Source organism: Tinamus guttatus, unplaced genomic scaffold (genome assembly GCF_059628265.1).
Source record: "Tinamus guttatus ecotype Peru unplaced genomic scaffold, ASM5962826v1 Tinamus_guttatus_pri_ptg000075l, whole genome shotgun sequence".
Classification (NCBI taxonomy): domain Eukaryota; kingdom Metazoa; phylum Chordata; class Aves; order Tinamiformes; family Tinamidae; genus Tinamus; species Tinamus guttatus.
Window position 1 is genome coordinate 552,433 of NW_028288609.1, and position 25,401 is coordinate 577,833.

Consider the following 25,401-nt stretch of genomic DNA (forward strand, 5'->3'; position numbering starts at 1 on the left):
CAGGCTTTGATTGACTGGTGTGATGGATGAAGCACAAGAAAGGCAGAAGTTCATCAACAGGGCTCAATATGTAACAGAAATGGCAAACAAAAAGGATTCACAGCATGAGGTATGCCAGAAAGCAGTACATAAAACCAAGGGATGGTCAGGCCCACATTGAAAGTTGCTTTCATTTGGCTATGCCAACAGGCTGAGAGTAGTTCTTCTAAAACAGCTATTTCTAAATCATAAAATGCTTTATTATTTTACAGCATTAGTAAAAGTCATACATCAATATTTTTGTTAGCATCTTTGTTCTGCTCAGAACTGACCTTATTTTACATTGGCATTAATTATGTGCTGATACTATAATACATATATTAAAGCAGTATTTCTACATCATATTTGCTTACTGCATTATCACAAGTATATTTTCTGCTCCTAGCCTTACATTTCAGTATCATTTAGGAGCTTTTCTAAGGACTAGGCCCCAGTAGCCCACTTGCTGTTTAAATACAGCAAGACTGTGACTACTCCTAATTGCTTACTAAGCAATGACAGCTATTCAAGAGAGCATCTGGAGCCTCTTCTGCTTCATGCATCATCAAAATAATTCTCAGCTAAATTCTGAATGCTAGTCTTTATTACTAGTAATTATGTAAGAGGCAGAGAGATCACATTATGAATTGTGGAGCCAAGATGAAATTTGTAAAGATGGCAGTTAAATCATCTGTTGATTTGCAGATCAGGGCAGTTTCCTATGGAATCACTGAAAATAAATTTAGAATGCTGCAAAGTCACTTATATAGATAGTTCGTCAGCTTGTCACATTTTAATCGTTTTTTAGACTAACTAAAATGGAAAGCTAAAGCAATAAAGGAAACATCCAGAAAGAATGCTGGAATATAATATTGCTATGCTGTACTGAAACAAAAAGTATCTGTTTGCAGCTGCTGTCTAACTGTCAATAATTTAAATGCCTAAAGGGGAGGGGAAAGCAAGCAGTGTCTGGGCTTTTGTTAAAAACAGCACGCTGGGACTGAGCACTCAATTTCTGTCAGAAGGCATTTTACAAGTAAGTAAAGGTTGCAAGAGTTAGCATTTCTTGAAGATGGTAGATCAAATTTGAAGTGTTTCATTAAAGTCAACCACTAACTAAATGATACAAGGATAAGCTTATAAACATCCCCACTAGAGGCAAGAAGTTAGCAACTAAAGCATTCATACGGAGGGGAAATAAATTCAGTTCTCCTACATACTGAGCAGCAATTTAACTCCTAAACCATTTTGTAAAAAGATGGCATATTGCCTCTCTGCCTTCCTGCGTTTCAGGAGGAAGTGTGGAGGGAGTTCTAGGAAAGGGCTTAAGGGTATGAACTGTAGCAGACAATGTGGAAAAATTCTGTGCCTTCTACCACTGTGAAACCATTTCCCTTACATGGTTGAGTGTTTTCAAATCAGGTCATTACATTTAGGTCAGAGTCATTCCCTAATGTGCACATTGTTGGCAAATGCAGACAATATGACTTTGACTTGGCTTCATCCAGGCTTCCCTATGCTACAAAGCAAAGCAATCTGCCTTGAACTTGCCAAACGTTCAAACACGCACATGGTGAATACCTAGGCTGGGTGTGCTCGCCTATCCCATGCACTTTCTCTTGCAAGTGGCAGTGCTTTTGTAATAGTTGTGTTAGGGTTTTGGTGTATATTTCTGATAGCAGCTTGAACGCCCTGATCACATACCCCCTCACTTCTGTTTTGGTTATTACACTGATGACAGCAGTATATTAGGTGAACAAAATAATAAACAAAAACTATTTCTGCCCTGTGTTTTCTTTCATCATATTTTCAGTGAAAGAATTATGTACTACATAATTTGTTTTGGTTTTACCTCCCTCCACTCCCCCAGACCTTCTATAGCAATAAGGGTACATAGAGACAACCAAGATTAAAATATATATAGGTATTAGTGTTGGTCACAATCAGTCAAAGGTCTATAGTGGGCAGTAACCAGCTGGACATTCATTGCATCTTCTTAGACTAGTCTCTGGGTAACTGTGGCTTATACCTTCATCAGGCAGTAATGCAGCTCAGTGAGAGTGGATTTACAGAGTAAAAGAGCTGATGGCAAGGATTTGACATCCACACCAAATGCATTTTTAGAGTTTTTACTTACTGCTTATCTACTCACATGGAATGCATCTTCCACTTAACTCTCATCTAAAAGGAGTTACACTTTGTGCTCTTCCAGACTACTCCACAATAAATGAAAACTATTGAGTTGCTCCAAAAGTATAAATATTCATTTGAACTAAACTGCATTTGATAAAAAACTTTTTTTTAAAAGGCATCTATGTACTTTTAGAAAAACTTTTTTTTTAAAAGGCATCTGTCCCTGAGGCAGGGATTCTTTTATTGACAAACAATTACAAAGTGAATTTAGGACAGACTATCATCTAAAAAATGAAGAAGAGTCCAAACTGATGTGGTGGTTGGCAAATTTCACAAGAGTCTCACCAGAGAAGCCCTCAAATACACAGGCATTTCATTTCAATATACCAGAGGATTTTTGTGCCAACATATATACTTGGCTTCTGCATATTTCTTGCATTATAATAATTAATTTACATTCATGCAGCTTTTCAATGAAAGAAATTTTACCCTACAGATATTGCTGTTTATCTGACACTGAGACAGTTTGGTGAGGATTTGGGTTGTTTTGCATTATTTAACACTTATTTCCTTAAGAGAAAAATCTGTTTATTTATTGCGCTTTCTTCTAGTTATTGAGTTAATTCAGTAGCCTGGAAATGAACAGACTATCTACAGGTTTATCTGTTCATTACTAAGCAAAGCTTTACCATTTCATTTCCAGTGTTTGTCACAATATTTATTCTGCTCTTTCAAAAGTGAAGCCATTTTGTACATTGCTGAGTGAATTTATTCATTTATACATTCAAACTGAAAGATGCATTGATTCAGTCTTTCAGCTGTCCTCAAGATTTACTTCCCTGGATTTCTCCATGATATGGCTAATACATATGTTTCCAGTAGACCAGGTAGTCCATACCCCTGCATTAATTCTCCATCCTTCCCCCACTATGATCTTCTTGGGCTTTCTGGGCACTACATTTTTCCTGTGAGGAAAAAGAAATAGCTTTCTAATTTATCTTAGATGAAGCAATAACAGACTGAAAGAATTGTGAACAACAGCTCCCTCTAGTTTTTGTACAGCTCTGTTCCCAACAGTTTAAGACCCCTACCTAAATAGGGAATTGAAACCAAAATAAAACTCTTCCTAACACAAAGATTCATCTTGATATCTCAGTTCTGTGTTTTGAAATACTGCACTTAATTTTTATCCCTGATTGAAAACCAAATGGAATTAAAACAGTGGAACTAAGTGGGTTAAAATGGACTGTGAGATTAGACAATTATGCACACTATGATCTCAGCTTAAATAAACATTAAGAATATCTGGGTGAAAAGAAAGGAAATTACGCCTTTGAGAAGAATCTTAATCATCTTAAAATGAATAATGTGTCTTTTCTTGCTTTCTAATCTGTGGATGTAGAACAATTCTCTGTCTTGTCTGAGGTTTACAACCCAAGCTAACAAATGAGCATATGTAGCTTTTTTTGTTGTTGTTCCTACGCTGCTCCTTATTTGCACCATATGCTAAAGTAAATTACACCACACTTCAGCGACCATTCTAACATATAGCTCTATCATCAGAGGCTTTGCAATAGCATCAACACTTTGGAGACCTGCAGCCCCATAACAGAGTAACGAGCAACAGGGAGCATCTGGATGATTCAAGGATATTTAACTAGAAGAGTGAAGCTGTGGTAGGGCATACTAAAGCCCTTTACACAAAGAAGTATTCCCAGAATGAAATGAAAATAGTAATTTATCTGAGTATTAAGAAAACTGGACTCACCAACTGTCACTAAGTTGGTCAACTGTCACTAATATAGCAAGATATAAATTCTATAAAATTAAAATAGTATTTAAGTTGAATCCCCTAGATTCTGCTTTTATAACAATCTGTCTTGTTATTCCTTTCTACTGTAGTATTTTTTCACTTTAAACTTTTAATGCAAAGTTTGCAAGATGTGTCATATCAACATTTTCTGAATGCAAACTAGAAACACTTTGCTAATTTGGATGACAAAATATTTTCTGCTTATGGTTGAAATGTTGATGTAATACCAACAAATAACACAACACTTTGAATGTACAATTGTGATACAGCTTAATGGAATAATCTTCATTAAAATATGCAACATACTGTAGAAAACAGATTCAGGAGGGTACTTGGCAGAATCAGAGCAGGTAGATCTTAGGAGAGGGTACTTCAGAGATTTAACAATATTATCTTCCAGTGACTGTCTAACATTTATCACCATTTTGACTGTGGCTCAGCATTTCCCAAGATGTTTCTCTGCATTTATTAAATTTAATATCTCAGCTAATACTCTAGGATTTCAGCTATATCATTAGACATTTGCCCCTGCTCCACAGAAGTTTTCCCTTTTTTCTAGAGAAGGTTCAGCAATCTCTTCTTTATACTATGCAAGAGGAAGATTATGTTTATACAGAATTTGCCAGATTGTGAGTAATGTATATGTTGGTACACGTTACAGCTCTTTGACTCTATCTCTCTATGAATATGTAAACAAAAGCCCAAATCCTCCTTTTACAGGTTCTGTTCCAACTGTACTAAAGATCTCTGAAAGAAGATGAGAAAGGAGTCCTTTACTGCCCTTAGAATCGAGGGTGTCAACATAGTCTGTGTCTGAGTCATCCTAATGTTCCTCTTCCCACACACAGATAATGTAATAGAAGTGTCTTGTCTTTATTTTTTTCAACTCAGTGAATGTAGACTTAACCACTTACCAGTGCCATGTGTAGGCTTTCTCAATTTGTGAGAGAGAAAGGGTTTAGTATAGGTTAAGTATACTTGTCTTGGAGAACATTTGCTTACTACCCATATACAAACTTCTGACACGGGATTTCTCTTAGGTATTGCTTTAGAGCAATGCAAATAAATATCATGTTTATCAAGCAGGGAAGTGTAATCAAACAGGAACTGGTAAGTATTTACAGAACTCCACCAGTAAGCTCTTGCTTCAATATGAGGTGCTGCTTTCAGCCAGAGTGTGTGAACTTGTTAGTCTGTAGTTGGGATAGAAAGTTCATTGTGCCTGCAAATGTATTACAAATTTGTTTCATTTTTGATTAACATAGCTTTTTTTTTAAGCTCCTCTAAGGAAATTATTTTATCTCACAGCTTGTTGGATTCTTATTCTAAACCATGTAAGCATTGTTGAGACATGTTAACCTGAAAACTAGCTTTCCATTCTTGAGCACTCGGCATTTGTATTCTTATTTGAACATCCCTTAACATAAAAAGTCACTATGTTTTATCTCATTACAAGGAGTTTAAGACTGGTATTCATTTCTGAGTGCTAGTGAGAAAGGGATACGTATAACTGAAAAACACTAACATCATAATGACAAAGGTCGTGCCTGTTCCCTGAAAGACAGAAGGCAGAGTTGTTTTGTGGAACAGGAGCATATAAAGTGTTTTGTAATTGAACAACCATGACTTGGTTTGAATGACTTACATTGTAGTTCCTCTGATGGCATTAACATGCAAAAGGTCATGAGTTCAAATCAGACTTGCAAGTTACCCAATCTAATAAAATTAGCAGGAAGTATTCACTCGTATATCTGTTCATGCTACAGTTTTACTTTTTAAGAGCACAGAGTCAGTCTTACTATGATTAAACACAGCTTACAGCTTTATTCTTGCAATGGTGATAATACTCTGGCAAGTATCTGAGATAAAGATTTTTAACAAAGACCCCAATTTGTCTAGTAAAGATTCCCATCCTCTGAAAAAGAGCTTCATATAAAATTGAATCTTCCCCCTCTTCCCGCAAAAAACCCAAACCAATACAAAAAAATATACTATGTTATCTGGAAATATCTGACTTCAGTACATGTTATACAGTTGGAAGGGAGATCAGTGTGAAAAGAGAAGAAAGGGACTTTCTATTTATGGAAGGTGCATCTCTTTGTTCCTTCCATTTAAAAGATTTACTGCTTAATTTGTACTGCATTCCCTCCCCCCACACCGAGTAGATGATGCTCAGGCCCCTCTTTTACTTTTCTAGACCTCTGCAAATGAATGTTCTGGAAGTGAACAGAAATCTGCCATCAAATCTTCTGGGAATAAACGAGGCTTTAAGTTTCCTATTTTAGACAAGATATCAGTCAAGCAGAAGCTGAAACCCAACATAAGCTTTAAAAAAGTAGAGAAAGATGTACTTGACCCAAATAAAGTCACCGCAGGTGAGTACTGGATACATGAATTTGAGTCTTGCCTGATTCTAGAAATAGCAGGCTGGCTAGATACCTTGCAGTTTCATTATTATTATAGTACTGCAGTGAGCACATCTGTTTTATTTTCTTCATATAAACAGCCTCTTTTAATAACACAGTAGTCCCAAAGTAAAAGTTATGCCTGTATTTTTAGGTCATTTTTAAACTGTCAAAGAGAGGAAAGTTTATTATTCAAGGGTGTAATTCCCATCCAAATTTTGCCTTACTGAATCACATGAATGATTTGGAGCCATTGGTCAGAACAGCAGATGCTTTAGAACAACAAATGGCAGAATATGCAGACATGTCCTTTAGCTAGTTGTGAAACATGGCCTCGAAGGCCAGAGGTAAAGCACACATCCTAACTGCCTTATCCCCACAGAGTGCAGAGTTTTGCAGTCATGTGCACCAGGCCTTAATAAGAACAGGATCAAGTCCATATTATATGGAACTTAATGGGTTGAAATAACAAAGCAATTTAAAATGAATTATTTGGATTTAAAATACAAAAAACAAAAGTTGTTTAGTTTCTAGTTTAACTATGATAAAAAGTAAAACTAAATTAAGCCCTCTAATTTAAATAGCAGCCGTTAAGCAAGTTCCAGCCTAACAATGCATAAGTAAATTCTCAGAATACAAAGTTTGCCAGGATTAGCTAATCAGTTTATTGTTGCAGTGAAGTCAGTTGGTATGTATGCCAGCAAGTTGCTTTTTAAAGTGTTATTCCCTTTTTAAGCACAAAGCTCAAAATATTTATGCAACAAAGATTCTTCACTAAATATCATAGCAGATGGATAGTTTCTCTTCTTCAGGGGGATTATGGGAATGCAACTACATCTCTAAAGACAAAGAGCAGGACCATAAGAAAAACAGATTTGCAGGAATGACTGTCTTTGCAGTTTCATATCATTGTAGAAATAGCTTACATAAACAGAAAGCTATTTTGATATTGTTCTTGATGGGAATAATCACACTCAGGGATCTCTATGCAATCAAAAATGCCCTTGAATATACAAGACAGTGCTAACTTTTTTAGACAGGAAGTAGAATAGGTCCTTTGCTAGTTTTCATTTATTGCATCTTTGCACTCCACTAATTCAAAGAACATTGTTCATCAGAAATAAGTATTTTAAAGTCAAGGATAAATCCACCCACTTTGCATTCATAGAGGTCTGAGGTAATTCCACTTACATCAGCATTATTTCATGTCTCTAGTTTAATTTAGAACAGAAAATAGGCCTCAGGTATTTGGGGAGAAAGTAGAGTCAAAATTAACAAATGCCCTGATCTTGTAACTGCGTAAGGACAAAATCTTATTTCCATTCAAAGCTTCACTTAAATCAACAAGGAGTCTCCAGAGTAAAGGGCTGCCTTGATTTAGTCAGACAGTCATTTGCAGCTTAGAATCAGTCTTTTTTCCCCTTCCTTCCCAGCCATGGATGAGGAGATAGAGGAAAGGAGAGCAAGAAAGAGAAAGCACTCACTGCTTATAAATAAAACAAAAGTCAAAGATGACTGTGGCTTCACAAGTCATTTTTATGAGTGTAGCTTGTTTTATCTGTAGGGAGAAAACCCCTAACTTTCCTTTATCAACAACATTTGATTCAAAGCAAAGTTTATTCTAAAACCTTCCTGTCCCAAGTGGCCTTTCTGTCTGTGCTCTTCATACTGCCTCAGACTAGGGATATGGTCCCTCACTTCCCCGTGCCATCCCTGGTATCTTTTATCTTCATGCTTTCTTTATTCTTAACATGCACACAGGCACACTTCCCTGATTATTTCAGCTACTTACCTGCTCCCCTACCCCCGATTTGTTTCCAGCTACACTCCACCATTTAAATGGGTTTATCTTTACAGCATTCCTGTGGGGTCGATTATTTCCATTTCAGTGAGAAGCTAAGGCACAGCAAGGGATTTGTATAGGGTGAATTTTAGCAGAGCTAAAAGACTGAATCCACTATCTTATCTCCCACACAAAGGTCCTGACTACTGATTATATTTTCCATTTAGAATTTGTTTGAGGCTAGGACAGCTCTCTCTGCTAGGCCCGTGGGCAAAGAGTCAACTGTGGAAAAATAATACAGCACTAGACATTTTTCTTGCTCTGATGTTATCATCTTGGAGTTAGCACTTTCATTGTCTTCAGGAACTCTCAGATTGCTATCTAGAAGACAAATACATTGTTTTGAAGTAGAAGGAGAAAAAAGTTTAAAGATTTTGCAGCATGATGCAGTCCTGCCAAGAGATACCAGAAGACTGCCTGTCACTTGGTGATTATTGGCCTGGTACCTCAGTGGTGCTCCACAAAGCATACATAGATAGGTTTTGCCACTGTCTTCCTTACACATTAGCTCAGCTTGCAGCTAGAGCTTTGATTCTGTCCTAATATCCTTACACAAGCATCAGCTAACAAATCAGTCAAGCTGGTATGGGGAAAGATTTATTGTGAGCTGGTTCACCTTTCAGAAGCTAAATTACATCCAGCAAAGTTAATGTTGTTGAGAATTTAGGGCCTTAGGGCCTGTCTTAATTTGTATATGAGCACTTCCATTCATAAGTGTTAATGGCCTTTTTAAAGCCTTTTATTTGGTAAGGGTCAACTGATGACTCTTTCCCTACCCTTTTTATCTGTTTTGAACTATGAGTACCTTCTCTCGGCACCTCCTCAGGCTTTGCATGAGCTGAAGAATGGACACAATTCTTAGATTTATGGCCAGCCAACCAACATTCCTTCACTACACAAGGAAACTCGACTCCCTGTCATCTCACAAGGCTTGTCAAATTTCCTGTTGATTTACTCAACATGCTTTGTAAGATAATAATTAGAAACTCTAAAACTTTTTGTTTGTTTGTTTGTTATCATAACATATGGTTTTGAGTGTAAATGTTAACACAGTTCTTTTGCAAGGTGCCCTTGAGGCTTATAACAAAGAGCAGGCCGCCCCCAGAGTACTTATAAAAATCAACTCTGCTTCACATTCAAACTGGGACAGATTAAAGTGCTCACTAAAAGTTTACATCACTACATAATAAGCAACCGTGATAAAATCCCATCTCTTGCATTAGGAGACAAGCCCTTAACCCAAGTGGGCAATGCATTTTTATTGCTCCCGTAGTGGTAGTTTCTTCTGAACCTGCACATTCAATAAAGCAAGGACTGGGTGGGTCAGAACACATTCCAGGGAGAAGGTAAATATTAATTGGCCTTCCTAGGTGCCAGTGCATCACTTGGTAGTATTTACTAGCTTTCTTCACATGCTCCTACATGTCCTACCAGACAAGCAATATTGACTGTGTCTGCATTCTAGAAGAGTTCATGAATAAATTCATTTTGTTGACAAGAAACATACTAGAACTAGACATACCTATAGCTGACTGTGCCATAGCATTAGTATGAGAATATTTTTAAGTTGCTCCAAACCTGCATTAAACAGTGGATACAGAAGTAAGAGTGTTTTGATAGGTGCTTTTATTTTGAACACAGATCTTGGAGTGCCACAGGACCATGCAGGGCCATCAAGTGAGACTGCACTGCAGAACTGGGAGAAATCTCCAGGAAGAAAGAGTTCAACACAGTCCTCTACGCTCAGTTTGGATCACAGGGGGCTTGAGAGAAAAAACAAAATAGGAAGCGTACTTGCTCAGACCCAGGCTCAGCCATCCACATCTACTGCCCAGGAAGCTGGTGGTTCCTCCGCAGCTAACAGACTGAGTGGTTTGTCACTTCTGCGCCATAGAAGAGCTCCTTTTAGGTCCAGAGGGAAAAATTCCTGTTCCGTCCAGCACTTAAACACAAAAGATTCTCACGAAGAAATGGAAGAAACTAAAGATGCTAATTGGCTGGAGAAAGAAAGTCTTCATCTAAATGTTAACCACCTTCCTAGTGCTCCGAGTCACAGCCACAGATCTAGTGAAATATCCTTAGCACGAGGTGAACATATCTTGGAAGAAGGCATAAACAATAAAACTATTTCATCAAGGCAGGGGAAACCTTCCCGTTGGCTTTTAAAAAAGAAAAAGTTAGCAGGCAAAGCTACTGAACCACAAAGGAGAAAATCTAGAGACACTGACAAGCTGTACCCTCCAGATGGGAATTATACAGATACTGCAGGTCCTTCTGAATTGGAAAGGAGAGCAGCTAATTCATCTCTTCCAAAGACTTCGTCAGTGCTTCCCATGTCTTTACCACATTCCACACTTAACAGTCAAGGATCATTAACTCAGTCTGCGCAGAGACCCGAGTCCTCAACAAACAGGAGCTCAACAACAGTTTCTCCACAAACACCAGATTTGGATGGTAGTTCAAAATTCACTGTGCATACACCCTTGTGTCTTTTACACCATAGGGACTCCCTTTCTCCTCCTGGAAACTTTGAGTTTTCAATGTCTCTTCACTGTATACCCGAAAACACCAGTTTCCTGGAAGACAGCTCTAACACTTCATCTCCCAGCGGTGCCTCACCGAACGTGGCGAGCTTACAAAATTCACTTAGTTCTTTATCCCTAGATTCTCCTGGCCCATCTGGGTTTCAGGCAAGGTTCACTCCAAATCCCCCGGCAGCTTCTGCTTTGTACGACCAGTTGCCATTTGCTTTGCTGGCAGTGTATGCATTACAAAATCTAAATAGCAGTAGGAGCAACACAAGAGCCTCCCAGTCAGTGAGCTCAGAGGAAGTGAAGAAGCCACCAGCAGATCAGGAAAAACTTAAACAACTACAGGAAAGGTAAGAAATATTAAATAAATGTGTAAGCATATTTACTAACAAAGCTTACATACTAACATAAAGACACAACAGCTAGAACACAAACTCATCTTTCAAATCTTATTTACAGTAAGAAAAAAGTTATAGTTCTTCCAGTTGTATTTCAGTCTTTATCATTCATGACAACCATGATTTCTAGTAATATTGGCATGCCAATATTAAAGTGATTACAGGTGTCATTCTGTTGGCAGCACTGAGAACTACCAAATTAGAAGATGGCATTTACCTCCCATACCCTTTCTAGAAATCACAAGCCACATGCTCACTTTATTCCTACAAACATGAGCAAATATTGCTAAAGCTTCTTGAGCAGTGACATGAGGGGTATTTGTGGTTTTATTGTTAATGAGCTGGAGGCAAGAATAGATTCCAAAAGGTGACAGTCCACCACAGCCCAAAGTGTGTCCTCTCAGCCTGGTATACATGGTAAGGAGAAATGGTCATAAAGCTCCTCACTTCATTCCTCTGTAGGGCTTGCTTTGGGATAGGTTCTGTTTAACAAGCACTAACCCCTTAAGCTCAACTTCATGTATTTCATCTGCAATCAAAAGTTCAAGTCTTAAGAAGCACTGCTTTGTTTGTCAAAGCTATTTTTAAGTGTTTACTTGTCCTGTTTTCTCTGTGGTCTAAATAGAGTAATTTCTTTGACTGCAGAGACTTTCAAATAAAGGCAGAATGAGGGAGCAATAGGTTTCCCTGCTGCTCGCTGTAATCAGCAAGCTGCTCGCTCTGTCTCGAGAAACTGCTTAAACAATTAGATTCAGAGATGTTATCAAGGAAGAACATTTCTGTCGTCAGCTTCCTTAGAAATAAACCAACTGTCTCCATTTTGAAGTTTGCCATTTATCCCAGAGAACTTAGCAATCAGCCAGGCAGAACTTCCATATTGAATCTTTTTTTTTAAAAAAAAATCATGTAAAGGCCAGACTGCAGGTGCCCTGCTATGCACAGAGCTAACATTTAGAATGAAACCCGGCTACAGGTTTTTCCAGCTTTGCACTAAAAGGCTGTAAATACTCATGCAAACCAGTCTCCAGCCTACCAGCCAAAAGCCTTTTGCTTCCTTCACAACATAAACCATTTGGACAAACCAAACCACAGCTAGAAGGGGATGGAAAAGAACAGGGAGGGGGGAAATCCAATCTATTGGAGGGGATAATGTGGAGAAACTGGTTTTCTGAAGTGCCACAAGTAGCATGGAGGGCTGTTAGTAGAAGGCCATAATTAAGGGCCGAGATGAAGCTCTATGGGGCTAGGGCTTAAACACATTAAGAAGGAAGAACAATAATTATTTTTTTATATTCAGATTTTTTTTTATAATTTACAAAATTAATCTAGAGTTAAAATCAAGGCTCATGTTTTTGTTGGGAAGCCTGCTTACTAAGAACAATTTAGACTTCATGCAAAAAGTGTTAAATTACAATCACTAAGTAGTTTGCTTGCTTTCATCTATTATCCATAATTAGAAAGCCTTTAATATGCTTATATAATACTACTTTTTTTTCCTGCTTGATTAAAATATCACTCTTAACCAGAAATAACTCTCCTGCACCACTCGAAATCTAGAAAAGTTTCTAGAAAGAAAACCACGTAGGACAAATTTTTAAAATGCATCGAATATCAACACAGCTTCAGGAGGAAACATGTAGCAGCAGCATATTCCTCATGCTTCAGAGGCAGTTCAAACACCCCAATTGCTATATAATATATGGCTATATGATTCTCAACAATATATTGTCAGATGTTGATTATGCAAAAGCTTAGAGGGGATTTGGAGACTATAAGGTTTTTCCCTTGCACAATTGTTAAAGAAACAATAATTCTGGACTGTTGTGTATTATGTTGTTGGGTCACCATCCTACAGTAAGAGTCCTGAGCAAATCTCTCCAAATCTTAGAACATTAGCACAAGGATACTGTCCCTTATTTGACTATTAGACTTTGCTGAGAGAAGCTTTTGCTTTCTTCTATTATGTCTTAATAGTCTCCTAGCAGAAGACTCAGGAGAAGAAGGGGATCGGTGTCGTATATGTCAGATTGCTGGAGGTTCTCCTACCAATCCGCTGCTAGAGCCATGTGGCTGTGTGGGAAGCCTGCAGTTTGTTCATGAGAAGTGTCTCAAAAAATGGCTCGAAACCAAAATAAAGTCAGGTAAGTGTGAGAAAAACCCACAAGATGTAAAATGTTCTGTTGAGATGCCTGTGCCAGAGTTACCTCCCAACGAAATCCAACATGCTAATGGAGTTAGACCAGGTGAAGTCTTAAATCGTCTTCGAATAAATTTAAACTCCTCACCTGATCAGTACTGTAGTATTTGCCTGTAGCACAAGCATAGTGCAATACCCATAGAAATTAATGCCCTTGATTAGGCTTCTGGTTTGTAGTCAGCATATCACCATGACTAAAAATCTTAATTTTCTAGTGCATGGTTTGGATTAAAATAAGGTGTCCAATATGCAGTGCTGAAAGATTTAATGAGCCAATCTTTACCAACTCATAGCAGTATCAGGTGAACAGCAAGTTTTATTTAGGGGCCATAAACCACACATGCAAGACTATTGGCAAGAGAAAATTTGGATAAGAAATCCATAAAATGAAATATGTGAACATGGGGCAAAGAAGGAATATAGGCAGAATGAATTTCAGTATTCAGGAAAGCTACTTCCAGCTACAGAAGAGACCTGTTCATTTTACTGCTGTATGAACTTTGCTTTCCTTCTCCCTCGTCAGGGCCTTTTATTTATTTTTGCATAACATCTTTCTATTTCTAATCTTTCTATTTCCATTCTGAATGAAGAGTACCAGTGTTGTTCTATTGCTCCAAATTAAAATTCTAAGGAAGCTGCACATTTTCAGTGTGGAGCACATCATCAGGTGATTGAAGGCAATCACTATACAGTTTGATATTTAGACTTTTAAATACACTTCTGTAGTGTTAGGCATTTAAATACACTATGGCTTCAGGAATTCCTCATTTGCATTCTATAATTTTAAGTTTACTACCCTTAAGTATTTAAAAATACAAAGAAAAAAGCCACCATCAAATAATAACCAGAGAATTAACCTCCAGAAAGGCAGTACGTAGGTACACGATATACACACACACTAGCCTACTGTTCATTGTGTAGCATTCTGATCCTGCACGTGGGAAGATAATAGCTCATGCCAGCTTTGTTTCTTCGGTTAAAAGGCAGATGATGTATCAGTTAAATCCTGTGTACTTGGTTCTCAGCCAGGCCTTGTTCATTTAAATTCCTGGCTTGCCCCCAACTTGGGGGAAGTGACTCACATTTCCCAAACCTTCCCCAAATCCTGTCCTTGCAGAATAATTTAAACTTCCCCTTGTGCTACTTGAAAACAGGGAAGCAATCCAGTTTAAAGGGAATTTCTGAGGTAGTTTGAGAGGCAGAATGAGTAAAAAAAAAAAAAAAAAAAAAAAAAGTGTTTAAGCAATGTTAAACAGTGATGACAGAACATTGAAGGTAGCCCTGCCCTTCCTCCCTCCCCGCTAGACTACATGCACAATGTAGTTTAAAGTCAAACATTTAATTCTTTGTCTTATTGCAGGTGCTGATCTGAGAGCAGTAAAGACATGTGAGCTGTGTAAGCAGAGCCTAAAACTTGATCTGATTGATTTTAACGTGAATGAGTATTACAGAAACCACCACTACTCAGAAGTAAGAAACTGCCTCTCTTCAGATAAGAGCCTGTAATCCTATTTTGGTATTGCTGCCTTGCAGTCTTTCAGTATGTAGTGAAATATCAGCATCCCCTGAAACCTGCTAAACTGTGAGGAAGAGATATGCTTACTTATGCAGATTTCAAAAAATGCATAAAGACTTTATTCATCTTAGACTTAAATTGTATAATCCCAAAGCATTTCATGGAACTGCCCAGTATCAGAGGTTTTGCATAGAGAAAACCTGTAATCAAGTGTGGCAATGGAAAAATTCCTGTTTGTTATGTAGATAAAACAGCCGATTCAGGGAGAGCAGCCAGGGATTTCATTGTTTGTCCTTCACAATGTTATGTAAGAGGAGAAATTCAGCAAACTAAGCAAGACAAGAATTGAACATTTCTCTATTAGGCTTCTTTTTTTAAAAATAAACATTTTAAAGGAATAAGGGTCAAAAATTACTGAAACTCCAGGTTTAATATAGCCTATCCTGTTTTCTGATAAAAAAAACCTCATCATACCAAAGTCAGAACTACTGGTTTTCATTATAGGTTGATGGTAGAGTTGAAGAAAGAGATCAACATGCCCAGCAACCAAAGAAAGTTTTCACAGGAAAAACAACACTTCACAACACTATTCTTGATTCTTTTAGAGCACATATTCTATTGCTTCATTGTTCTTTATGTATTACCACAACCCTTGAGAATTCAAGTCACAGACAGGACCCAACTACACAAGCCATAGTAAATATGATCATATGACACTGCCTTTTAGCAGATTGCAATAGAATTTCTGGAAGTCTTGCAGATTTCTTAGCTTCCCTCTGAATTCCTGGTAGGATGCAGTCCCCACTTCTGCCCCAGCTTTTACAGCACCAGCAGTCTCATAACAAGACTCACGTGTGAGCCACACACAGGCAGTTTGGTTTGGAAGCTTTGAAATACTTTGCAGAGTGTGAGCAGATGCCTCTATCGGCGTCTAGTTTGATAATTCAGCACATCATGCTTACACGTTCCACACAAGGAGAAACTGCAAGGCTCATGTTTAACCCCAGGCATTTCAAAAAAAATGGGATGAATTGCAAGGATGAGTAACTGCTACAGTATTTAGAGTAATTAAGCTTATAGGTTGTGTTGCTTCCTCAAGGTGGTTTATATCATGTCATGCTGCAGTACTTTTAAGGTATTATTTGTGATGCATTTTTAGTGAGGCCAGCAGCATCTAAAGCATATGGTTAGGTGCTCTTTTAGCATTTCTACTCATCTAAATAAATAATTCAATGTGCCGGAGTCTTTCCTATCAACTAGGAGATGCACAATCTGGTAGAAGTGTCTTTCTCAAATTATTTGCAGTAAACAGAGTATATTTTCCCATCTGCATCCCTTCAGGCCTTACTTAGTCATAAAGAAAGTAAATGATTTCCCAGAATGCTTTGACCGACTTGTTCACCAGCAAACTATTTTCTAGATGATTGATCTGCCACTGTGCTGTAAACTGTGTATGAACATAAAGCCATTTACTTAGGCTGGGATTATCAGACATTCATTGAAAACCTAAAGGAGAAAAACATCATGGCTTGAGAAAGGGAATTTCTGGAAGGAATACAGAATCCTAGGGGGGAAAACATACAACGGCTAGAAGAACTACTAACTTACAAGGAGGAGGAAGAGTTGGAACCAAGTATTTTATGAAAGCATTGAGGAGCAGAACTAATTCAAACTAATGGGCAATACTACTGCCATTCTGACTGCTCCAGCCTCTTCTTTCTTAGTATTTTTCAGAACACAGCAAGGCTTTTCAGGATCCCTATTAGTAACTTTGCAATAGTATTCACAAGCTAGGATTTACATTTAACAGCCAGCATATGCACTCTGAAAGCAGACACACACTTGTGCCAATCTCTTCCCTTCTTTTCCTACCATTTTCTCCCTCTCCCTCACATCCAAACACACATATGTATGCACAACATTTTTCGTCTCTAATTCATCAGTGGAATACAGCCATCTCCAGCTTGGAATCGTTGCTACTCTTCCAAGCCAACAATGTTGTACAGGGTATTTACAAAGGAAATAATTATTAATTTCTATAGTTCTTTTCACTATTGGCAGCTGGCACATTAATTACAGAGACAAAAATGCAAACAAAACACTTGTTTGTCAAGAGCGAGGCAAAATAAGTGTTTTGTCCTGCGGATTGATTAGATTCACTTTTAAAAAAATTCAATTAGAACTAGAGAGTGGAAATTTGGGGAGAATGAATCAATTGCCCTCAATGGAATGTGGCCAGGATGCTGTGTTTTAATTTATAGCAGTTAGAAGTACCATGAAACCTTCAGTGCTTACAGGTGCTCAAGCTCTCTGGCCACATCTCTCACAGGTGAGACTTTTGGAAGCATTTCCTCCCCATTTCACGATTCTAGAAAAAGCACAACACTATATAGCTCTGCACCTGGTTCCCCACAGTGCCAGGATTTTTCTTAGAGACCTTCCATCCAAGGAAGGCAGAAAATTGACTCTTAATTTTTCATATTAGTGATGATTATCTACAGTATAGCTGATCTAGATGAAAAAAGAAAGCAGCCACCCCCTCCCCAAAGCCACATACATACAACTACTCTGGATAACACAGCTCTAATTACACTATCCTCTTTCCCTTCAATTGCTGCATGGTATTTGCCATTGTTCCTGCCAAAGGGGTAGTTTCCAGTTGCTGTCTTCCTGATCAGCATGTGGATCTTTAGCAATGCTCTCCAGAATATGTCACATCTCCCTACTGTGACTTACCATACTGTATGTCAGGTGTCATATTGATACAGCATCAAATCCTATGCTCTGCTTTAGGCAGGAGGTTAGACTCAATGTTTACATTTTAAACATCTAGGTCCTAAACTTCCATGTTTTCCTTAAGAAGGATGCTAGCTGCCAGTCAGGTAGTCCAGCCTGCAAGGCATTTACCTCATATCCATGCTTAGCACGAGGTACCTGCTCCTCATGTCACATACTAGGTGATAGTGAACACAAAGATAGAAACCTGTAGAGTTTATTCCAGCCTCTAGGTTGGATATCCCTATTAAAATATAGCCTAAGACTTTAATAAGTTTTAGCAGCTGTGTAGCTCAGTCTACTTGTCAAGGTCATTAGAAGTCACCTAGAATGAAAAATACTATTTGTTTTGCTTTTAAACATACAGGCAGAGAATGAACTAACAGATCTCTATCTTGTGCTGCTTTTTCATGTTTGGGATCTCATGAGACAGAACTACAACCTGACCTCCAGAAACAGGGTAAGAAAAATAAGGAAGAAAACACTGCTTTTGGTTACCTTAGAGTTATGTCCCATGCACACTGCTTCCTTCTGCTGGTCACTGCATACCCCACTGCCAAACCCTGTACCCTCCAAGAACCTTCCTTTTTAAAGGTCAGCCAATAAACCTTTATTGAGCTGCTTCTTTACAGGTGTTGTCTATAATCACACCTGATCCTCCTTGATCTCCTAATACAAGGTCATTAATTTCCTAGTCTTCCAGTTACTTAAATAAGCAATGCCATTTTTGTTGTTGTTGTTGTTTGTTTGTTTGTTTGTTTGGCAAGTTTTTTAGCAACTTTACAAAAGTCTACTGCACTCACTGTACATGGGAATATATATATTTTTTCTAATAAATCAAATCTTAAGATCTCAATTCTAGTAGGAAGATGCAATGGAAGCACTGCATAAGGTGACTACTAGAGGCATTGCAAAAAAATGGCACTCTAGAAGAAACACATGCCATTTATTGATGGGTTGTAGTTGTCACATTCATGCTTTTCCCAGCACTACTGCAGTGCTGTGGCAGCAGCTACACCAAGGCTGAGCCTTCCTTTGAGCACGTTCCATTACAGCAGTATTGGCAAGAAGTGACACTAGGATAGCTCCACTTCCTAATCACCATGATGCTACGTTTACAGCAGCTGTGAGCCACGTTTGTCCTGTCTGTTCTTCCTCTCTCCTTCCCGTACAACTTCATGGAAGTGGGGAAATAAAGAATAGGCACCACTGAAAAAATCCCTTGGCTAAGTGACTTTCAAGCATAAATCCCATCCACTTTTATGGATACTTCTAATTCAATCTGTACGGTAGTGCCTAGCAATCATATTCCCTGGCCCAAGACTTAAACTAAATGCCTGGAATGACATTTTTGATGCTTTTAAATTCATAGAGCGTGGCTTCACTGGAGCATTATGAATGTCGTTGAGCTGGTCTAAAAAAGAAGGTCACAGCTATGGGCCCTGGGGCTTGCTGCTTGTGGCTGGTCTGAGCTCTGCTTTGTCGCTCATCCTAAACCCGTAGGAAGAGCGGCCTTCAGTTCTGAGTGTTTTGAAGCTGGGAGGAATTTTAATTAAAAGCCAGTCTATGGGATACTGGATTCTTATGGTTTCTTTATAATCTTGCCATTTCGTCCACTCCAGTCTAAAATAATACTGACAATTGGTGGGTTTTCCTGGCTTAATTACAGCTCTGTTGTTAAAAACAAGACAAGACAAAACACTTTGAAACCGAACAAAACAACAAAACAACCAAGCTCACAGCTTTCCCCTGAGAAATATAGGTCCAAATGAGAAACGAAAAAGTAAAATAACATTTGCAGATGTAGTACATATACCACCTGGCTGTGGTGCATCAGAACCTGGCAGTTCCACAAGCTACCTCTTATTTTGAGTATCTATCATATTAAATTATTTTAAAATGTTTTACATTTCCCATTCTAAAAGCCAAAAGGAGCCACAGAGCTAGCTCAAGTTAGTGAAGAATTTTCCACCTCCAAAAGTCAGGGGAAAGTGATGGTGGTGGGTTAATCTCAGCAATTTCGGACTTTCCCAGTAAGATGCCAACATCTAAACCAACTGTCTATGTCCTTGTTATAGTCTGCAGAAAAAAAATGCAAGTCTGGGATATAATTTGCTTTACTTTGAGAAAGATGCCTTAAACTGGCCCCATGAGCCTTGCTGTAGAGGTCCTTGTCTTTCTGGATTATAAGGGAATGACTAGGTTAGATATTAATAACTACATTGCAGAAATGAAGTGGAGCTGATGGGTCAGAGTCAAGATGCTTCATGCAGGTTACAGAAGGAGGGAACCAAAGTTTGTGACCTAAAACCCTGGCAAAACAGCAGGCAAAATTTTCAGCTTCTGAAAAATCTGGGTGCAGATGTGACATGCCAACTGGGGAGGGAACTAGGTATAGAATCTGTTACTGTGGCCATGTCTGGGTGGCACGGTGCAAGTAGCAGCATAGAAATACTGATCCTGGTAATACAGCCTAGTATTACACAGTCAAATGTGCTCTGGATTAATTTAACTCCCTCTGCTTTCAGATAATCATTCCAAGCCATCTGATCTGGGCTATTCACTCCAGACTAAGGACAAGCAGTACAGAATGCTGAACATTTTCATTTACCATAATTTTGCTAAAATCTTGAGCAGTTTAAATGACAGGTTCAGTGTCTAATAATACACAGTTAGTAGTCAATAGTAGTCAAAGGTTGCAGATGGCCTTGTCAGGAGCTGTCATAAGGAAGTCCATGAGCATCAGGAAAACATGAAAAAAACAAAACACTTTCAAACCACCACTTCAGAAAGAATACTGAATTAAAACTCAAGCCCATGGGAGTAGTTTAGCAAAGCTTTTCAAAATCATTCATTAGTTAGCCATTCAAATATTTTGATGTAGAATCATGTACATTCATTTCTGAAATACGTCTGCTTTTAGATAGCTGATTCAGCCTACTTGATGTAAATAGACCATCAGTAAAAAGAAATGAGCAACCCAGCAAAGGTGGCACAGAGGTATAACAGGCTGCATCAGTGATGGACAATTAATAAGTGTTTGATCCCATTTGTTCACAGATTTACCAGCAGCGCTCCTCTGCTCGCATCGTTTAACCTCCCTCCCATGCAGGGCTGTGTTAATATGATTTGGATAGGGAACCGCGTGAGCACGGGAATACACGAGCTGCCTAGGGAGGTTTGGAGCTCTGAAAACAGTTCTGCTCCCTCCCCCTATGTCACTCTAAGTGTAAAGGTGCTACAGATCCTTTCTGTGCCCATGTGACATCCCGTGATGAAGAGACGAAAGACCTTTAGCTGAAATGACTGCAGGGAATCGGTCCAGCAATATGCCATGGTTTTGCTTCTTTCCTCTTAAAATCGCCGTTCTGACTGGATTGGGAAATTAACAGAGACCAAATCCAGTCTCCTGCAGGTGTCTGAGAAGAACGCGTTACCCTTCGGTTCCTTGTCAGTAATACTGCTGGGAGTTGGAGGGCAATGAGCATAAAGTCACCATTAAATCCGTATTAATCCCTGAAAGTATAACAGTTTTTTCCCCATGTACTAATTTCATTTTTAAAACCAACAAGCTTGAAAAATAGATCAGAAATCATTAAAAATAAGCCTCAACCTTAGATTTTCATAGTCTTATACTTGTGAAGTCTAAAATTGAACTTACGAGTAACTGCTTCAATGAAACAAGTCTTTAAAAAATACAGTAAGATATAGACAGAGTAAAATTTAACAGCAAACCTGTCCTATTTGCTTACAAGAAGTCATTTTGATATTAAAAGTCCAAAACTTTATTGAAAAGCTTTACTTCATCTTATTAAGACTCTTGTAATTTCCTCACTTATGCTGTTTTAATTTTTTTAAAAAATTCTTTATGCTATTTCTAGCTACATTAAATTAAATGAGTAATCAGTGCTAATATGGGAAAGCTTTATTAATTTTCGCTGCATTTCTTCTAGCACTCGAGACAGCCTAGAGCAGAGGAAAATGAAAGTAAGCTTTGGAGTTTAAAAACTCACTTTTATAAAATTCTTGTTTAATTATTCTCATTAAATATGCAAGCTCTCATGTGTTGGCAAGAGGGACTTAGATATAAAAGAGACTCATATTAAACATCAAAAAAGTGGGAGGAAAAAAAATCAGGAAGTTCAAGTTAGAGAAATTAGGAAAATTTACATGGTATCAAGCGTACAAAAATGATATTTAATGGAATTTCTCCACAAAAACAATGAGAAGTTAAAAGAAAAAAAATAGTGTACAAGTTATATCCCTTGGGCTTTAGTTCTCTAAATCTTTAGAAGTCTGCTGCATTGGAACTACAATTTGTTACACATTTTGTGTGTTAGAACTCCTCCTGATTATTTCATTCAATATGATTTTAAGCTGCCTATACCAGCATTTATGAACTTTTTTGGAACATCCAAAAAGAAGGTTGGTGATTTACTTGCTAAAGCCCTTGTTTAATAAGGCCTTTGTTTTTATCTAGTTTTGTTTTAACATCGTCACTGCCTTTTCTTTGCTTTGAACTGATCAGGAAATTCCACATAGCCATCCGGTTTAAGAGAAGATGCTAACAGCAAGACATTGACATATGCAAAACAGGGCAAAGAGCTGGATTTTTTTTTAAGATGTAATCACAAACTGTAAGAAAATGTTTTGCTTTTACTTGCAAAACAATCTTAGATTCTGTGGGTTAGAAAATTGAGTGCTTACTCAGGCAGCTGGGCCCTATGATGTCAAAGAGCGTCTACATCAAATACTGAGGAGGAGCCCAGAGCTGTTTTCCAGACTAGTTCACTGTCTGAACAAACAGCAAATGAGAACTAGTCCTTTGAGAAGCTTTCTGTATTTGGGTTGGGTGTCTCAGGGTTCAAGATCTAAAACCACATTATGTCTTTGGATTTTGGTGGTCAGCCCCACTGAGTGCACAAGGATGTCAGAATAGAAAGGGAAGGAAATTGAGTCTCCTACTAAGCAGCGGAAAAAGAAATCCCCCTTTTTTTTTCTTATCTTATTTGTATGTTCCAGACAGTCATTTTAAAGAGGTGCTAGTACTTTTCATTAAAAACAAACAAGTCTTCAGCAGTCTTTGTTCTTCAACAAAGAGCAAAAGCCTGAGCCTCCTTTTTCTAAATTGTGCCCCCCCTTTTTCCCACCTTTTCAAAGTCCATCCTCTCTTGGAGCTTTTCCCTAAATTGATCATTACTCATGATAAAGACTGGAAGTCTCCTTCAAACCTACAATACCTTTGAATTCATAGCAAGATCTATCCTGGAATTCCTCCCATGAACAGATCTGTTTTTGCTTTGCTTTTTGAATGAATTAGTGAAGAGGAAAAAAACAATTTCAATTGACAGTTAAAATACTTACCTGAACTGCATATTGCTATCACCTAGTACATTAGGGATCACTCAATTTACATATTTGAGAATAATACTGATTACATTTATCTTTTGCCTTGTAAGTGTAGAACTACTTCCTGCAAAGTTTCTAGTTACAACCTTGACTTTGACCTCCAATTTATACCATATACATCCATGTCCAAGATAATTTTCTTTGTTCCAATCCTGGTTTTGTAGGGAGTATTTAAACAAAGTAAACACCACATTTAGAGAAGTTGTGTAATTAATGATTATGGACTAATAAGAGATTAACTCACCATTTCTGATATAAATGCCTGCTGAATTGAACTACAGAATAGAGATTCAAAGGCCAGTAGGAAGGAATTTTTGTTTCTTTCAAAAGTATAAATGGTAGGGAAAATTTTTCTGACAAATAAATCATTTATTAACCTTGGGAAGTTATTCCCCAGGGACGTGGCATTGCCATCTCGTGGCTAAGGCAGCCACTTTTCCTTCAGCTTCTAAATGTTATTAAAATGTCATTGTCCAGGATTGGTGAACAGAAAAATGGGAAGGTGGATCTTAAATACATGTTTTACTAATGAATGACAGTCACTTGCTGTCTTGTAGATCAGTTTACTGAGAACATGACTGTGAGGTATGAAATCATAACATGGTTGCAGAATTTCAACTTTTCAGTTACAGGAAAAGTAAAATACATAACAGTATTAGACTGTTAGCATCCGGGAACAATACTAAAGGCCAAGTGAGTTATTTCATTCTAGAGGAAGACTTCGGATCTTATGCTTACAATGCATCTAATTTAGCAAACCTCTTTCAGCTGCAGGGAGTTTAGATTCTTTGCTGGACTTCGTTCCACTTCCTTGGGTTTTTGCCAAAGGAGGAATCTACCACTTGTATGAAGCGATGCTACAGTGACACCTAGTAACTAGTTGGTTAATTGCATCTGATTCCTTCTGTGAGCTCTTGCAGGCTTTGTATTTGCTCCAGAAGCGAGAAATTGCTCTTCCAAAGCAAAAATTGGCTTTGGCACTAGCATATAGCTTTTTGTTGTGAGCCAGTGCTCAGAGTCTAAGCAATGAAAAATAGCAATTACTTGCTTATGCTGACACCCTTCTTAGAATATAAAATCAGGCTTAGAATCATTTTAATTACTTAGTGATATAGGATCACTCCTAAAGGCTCAAAGCTTAAAGCAATATCCTTTTATGTTGTTAAGTTCAGTTATTATTTTTCCTGGGAATGTATAAAGATATTCTAAAATGTTCTTCTTTCTCCATTTGCAGATTCTGACTCTGACAGAAACAGATAAAACGTCTCCAGACTTGGAATTCCACCAAGAAGCCTTTATCTTGAATGCCGTTTTCCATGGCTTTATATCCCTTACGTTTTCTCTTGCTTTATACCAAACTAAAACAAGCATGTATATGTCTCACAGTCCTTTCAGTAGTCCCACCCCTCTCTTTAAAATTTCAAACACTGACAGGTAACGGCTTTAAAAGAACATAGGTCAAGGTAACCAGTAGCAAAATCGATGTGGTGATTCTATTGATTGTGTCCTAAAATAGGCTAGCCTAATTGGAAACACTTGGCTAGTAAGTTCTTAGTGTTTTCTTTTCTTTTATCTTTAAAATCACAAGCTACTGAGATGCCTGTGGTTCTTTTGCTATGTGTTCTGAGCTACATATAGTACTGACAGTCTGTGGTTTTAAGGTTTTGCCTGATTAGAGTTTGAGCTTATGAACTGACGTGACCACGTACGTATCTTATAACCTAACAGTCCAAAACACTTCTACATTCAATGCACACAACAACAAACCATTGTCTTCACCTTGATTGACACAAATTTTCAGTAAAGTTCTTGAATTTACTTATTAATGTTCTCTTTCTTTGACATTTAGCAGAGCCTGAACAAAGAGAGTCTTTCCTTTGCTTTAAAATGGAAAGAATAAAGGCAGAAGAAAACCAGTTACTCAGTTTTTTATTTGAATTAGAGGATAGCACTGACATAAAAAGAAACTGAATTGAGTCCATGTTAAGAAACTAGAAAATATTGCTATTGGTTAGAAGAGAAGATAAAAAGGAGACTAAAGGCTTAACTATATAGCAAAAAGACTGAAGCATTTGTATTTTAGCAAAAGATTGCATTGATCAGTACAAATTTCCTGTAGGAATTATTTTAAGTTGTGCTCAGATTTGTACATGAACCTTCTGACTCCTTGTTTTATTAACATTCTTTATAGCTTCTCAGGTCCAAATGAACTTAAAATATATTACTTCATAAAATATAATTCTTTTTACTGGAGATGATGAGAGATTTTGCCAGAAATTTTGTCAGCTGCAAGCCACTTAGTATCCCATATGCTGCTTGCTCAGACTGTCCTGGTTATTGTCTGTCACTGGGAACATGATCCA

The 25,401-nt window shown here is 37.8% G+C and overlaps 1 protein-coding gene across 2 annotated transcripts; it reads left to right on the plus strand.

Annotated features, from left to right (window-relative positions):
- MARCHF10 (membrane associated ring-CH-type finger 10) lies at positions 1–24,860 on the plus strand. Of its 2 annotated transcripts, XM_088519884.1 has the most exons (8): positions 1–109; positions 6,162–6,339; positions 9,854–11,093; positions 13,116–13,282; positions 14,699–14,808; positions 17,997–18,089; positions 21,583–21,616; positions 24,273–24,860. In XM_088519884.1, the coding sequence occupies exons 1-8, from the start codon at positions 23–25 to the stop codon at positions 24,296–24,298; spliced, it is 1,935 nt and encodes a 644-aa protein (XP_088376010.1). In that variant the 5' UTR covers positions 1–22; the 3' UTR covers positions 24,299–24,860. The 2 variants fall into 2 exon arrangements, with proteins under 2 accessions (XP_088376010.1, XP_088376009.1); XM_088519883.1 differs by lacking the exon at positions 24,273–24,860 and having other exon boundaries at positions 21,583–21,867.
- The last annotated feature ends 541 nt before the right edge of the window (positions 24,861–25,401 follow it).

Coding starts and splice junctions, on each gene's coding strand:
- MARCHF10 (XM_088519883.1), top strand. CDS start 23: ATGGATGAAGCACAAGAAAGGCAGAAGTTCATCAACAGGGCTCAATAT. Junction 110..6,161: donor AAAAGGATTCACAGCATGAG/GTATGCCAGAAA, acceptor TTACTTTTCTAG/ACCTCTGCAAATGAATGTTC. Junction 13,283..14,698: donor CGAAACCAAAATAAAGTCAG/GTAAGTGTGAGA, acceptor GTCTTATTGCAG/GTGCTGATCTGAGAGCAGTA.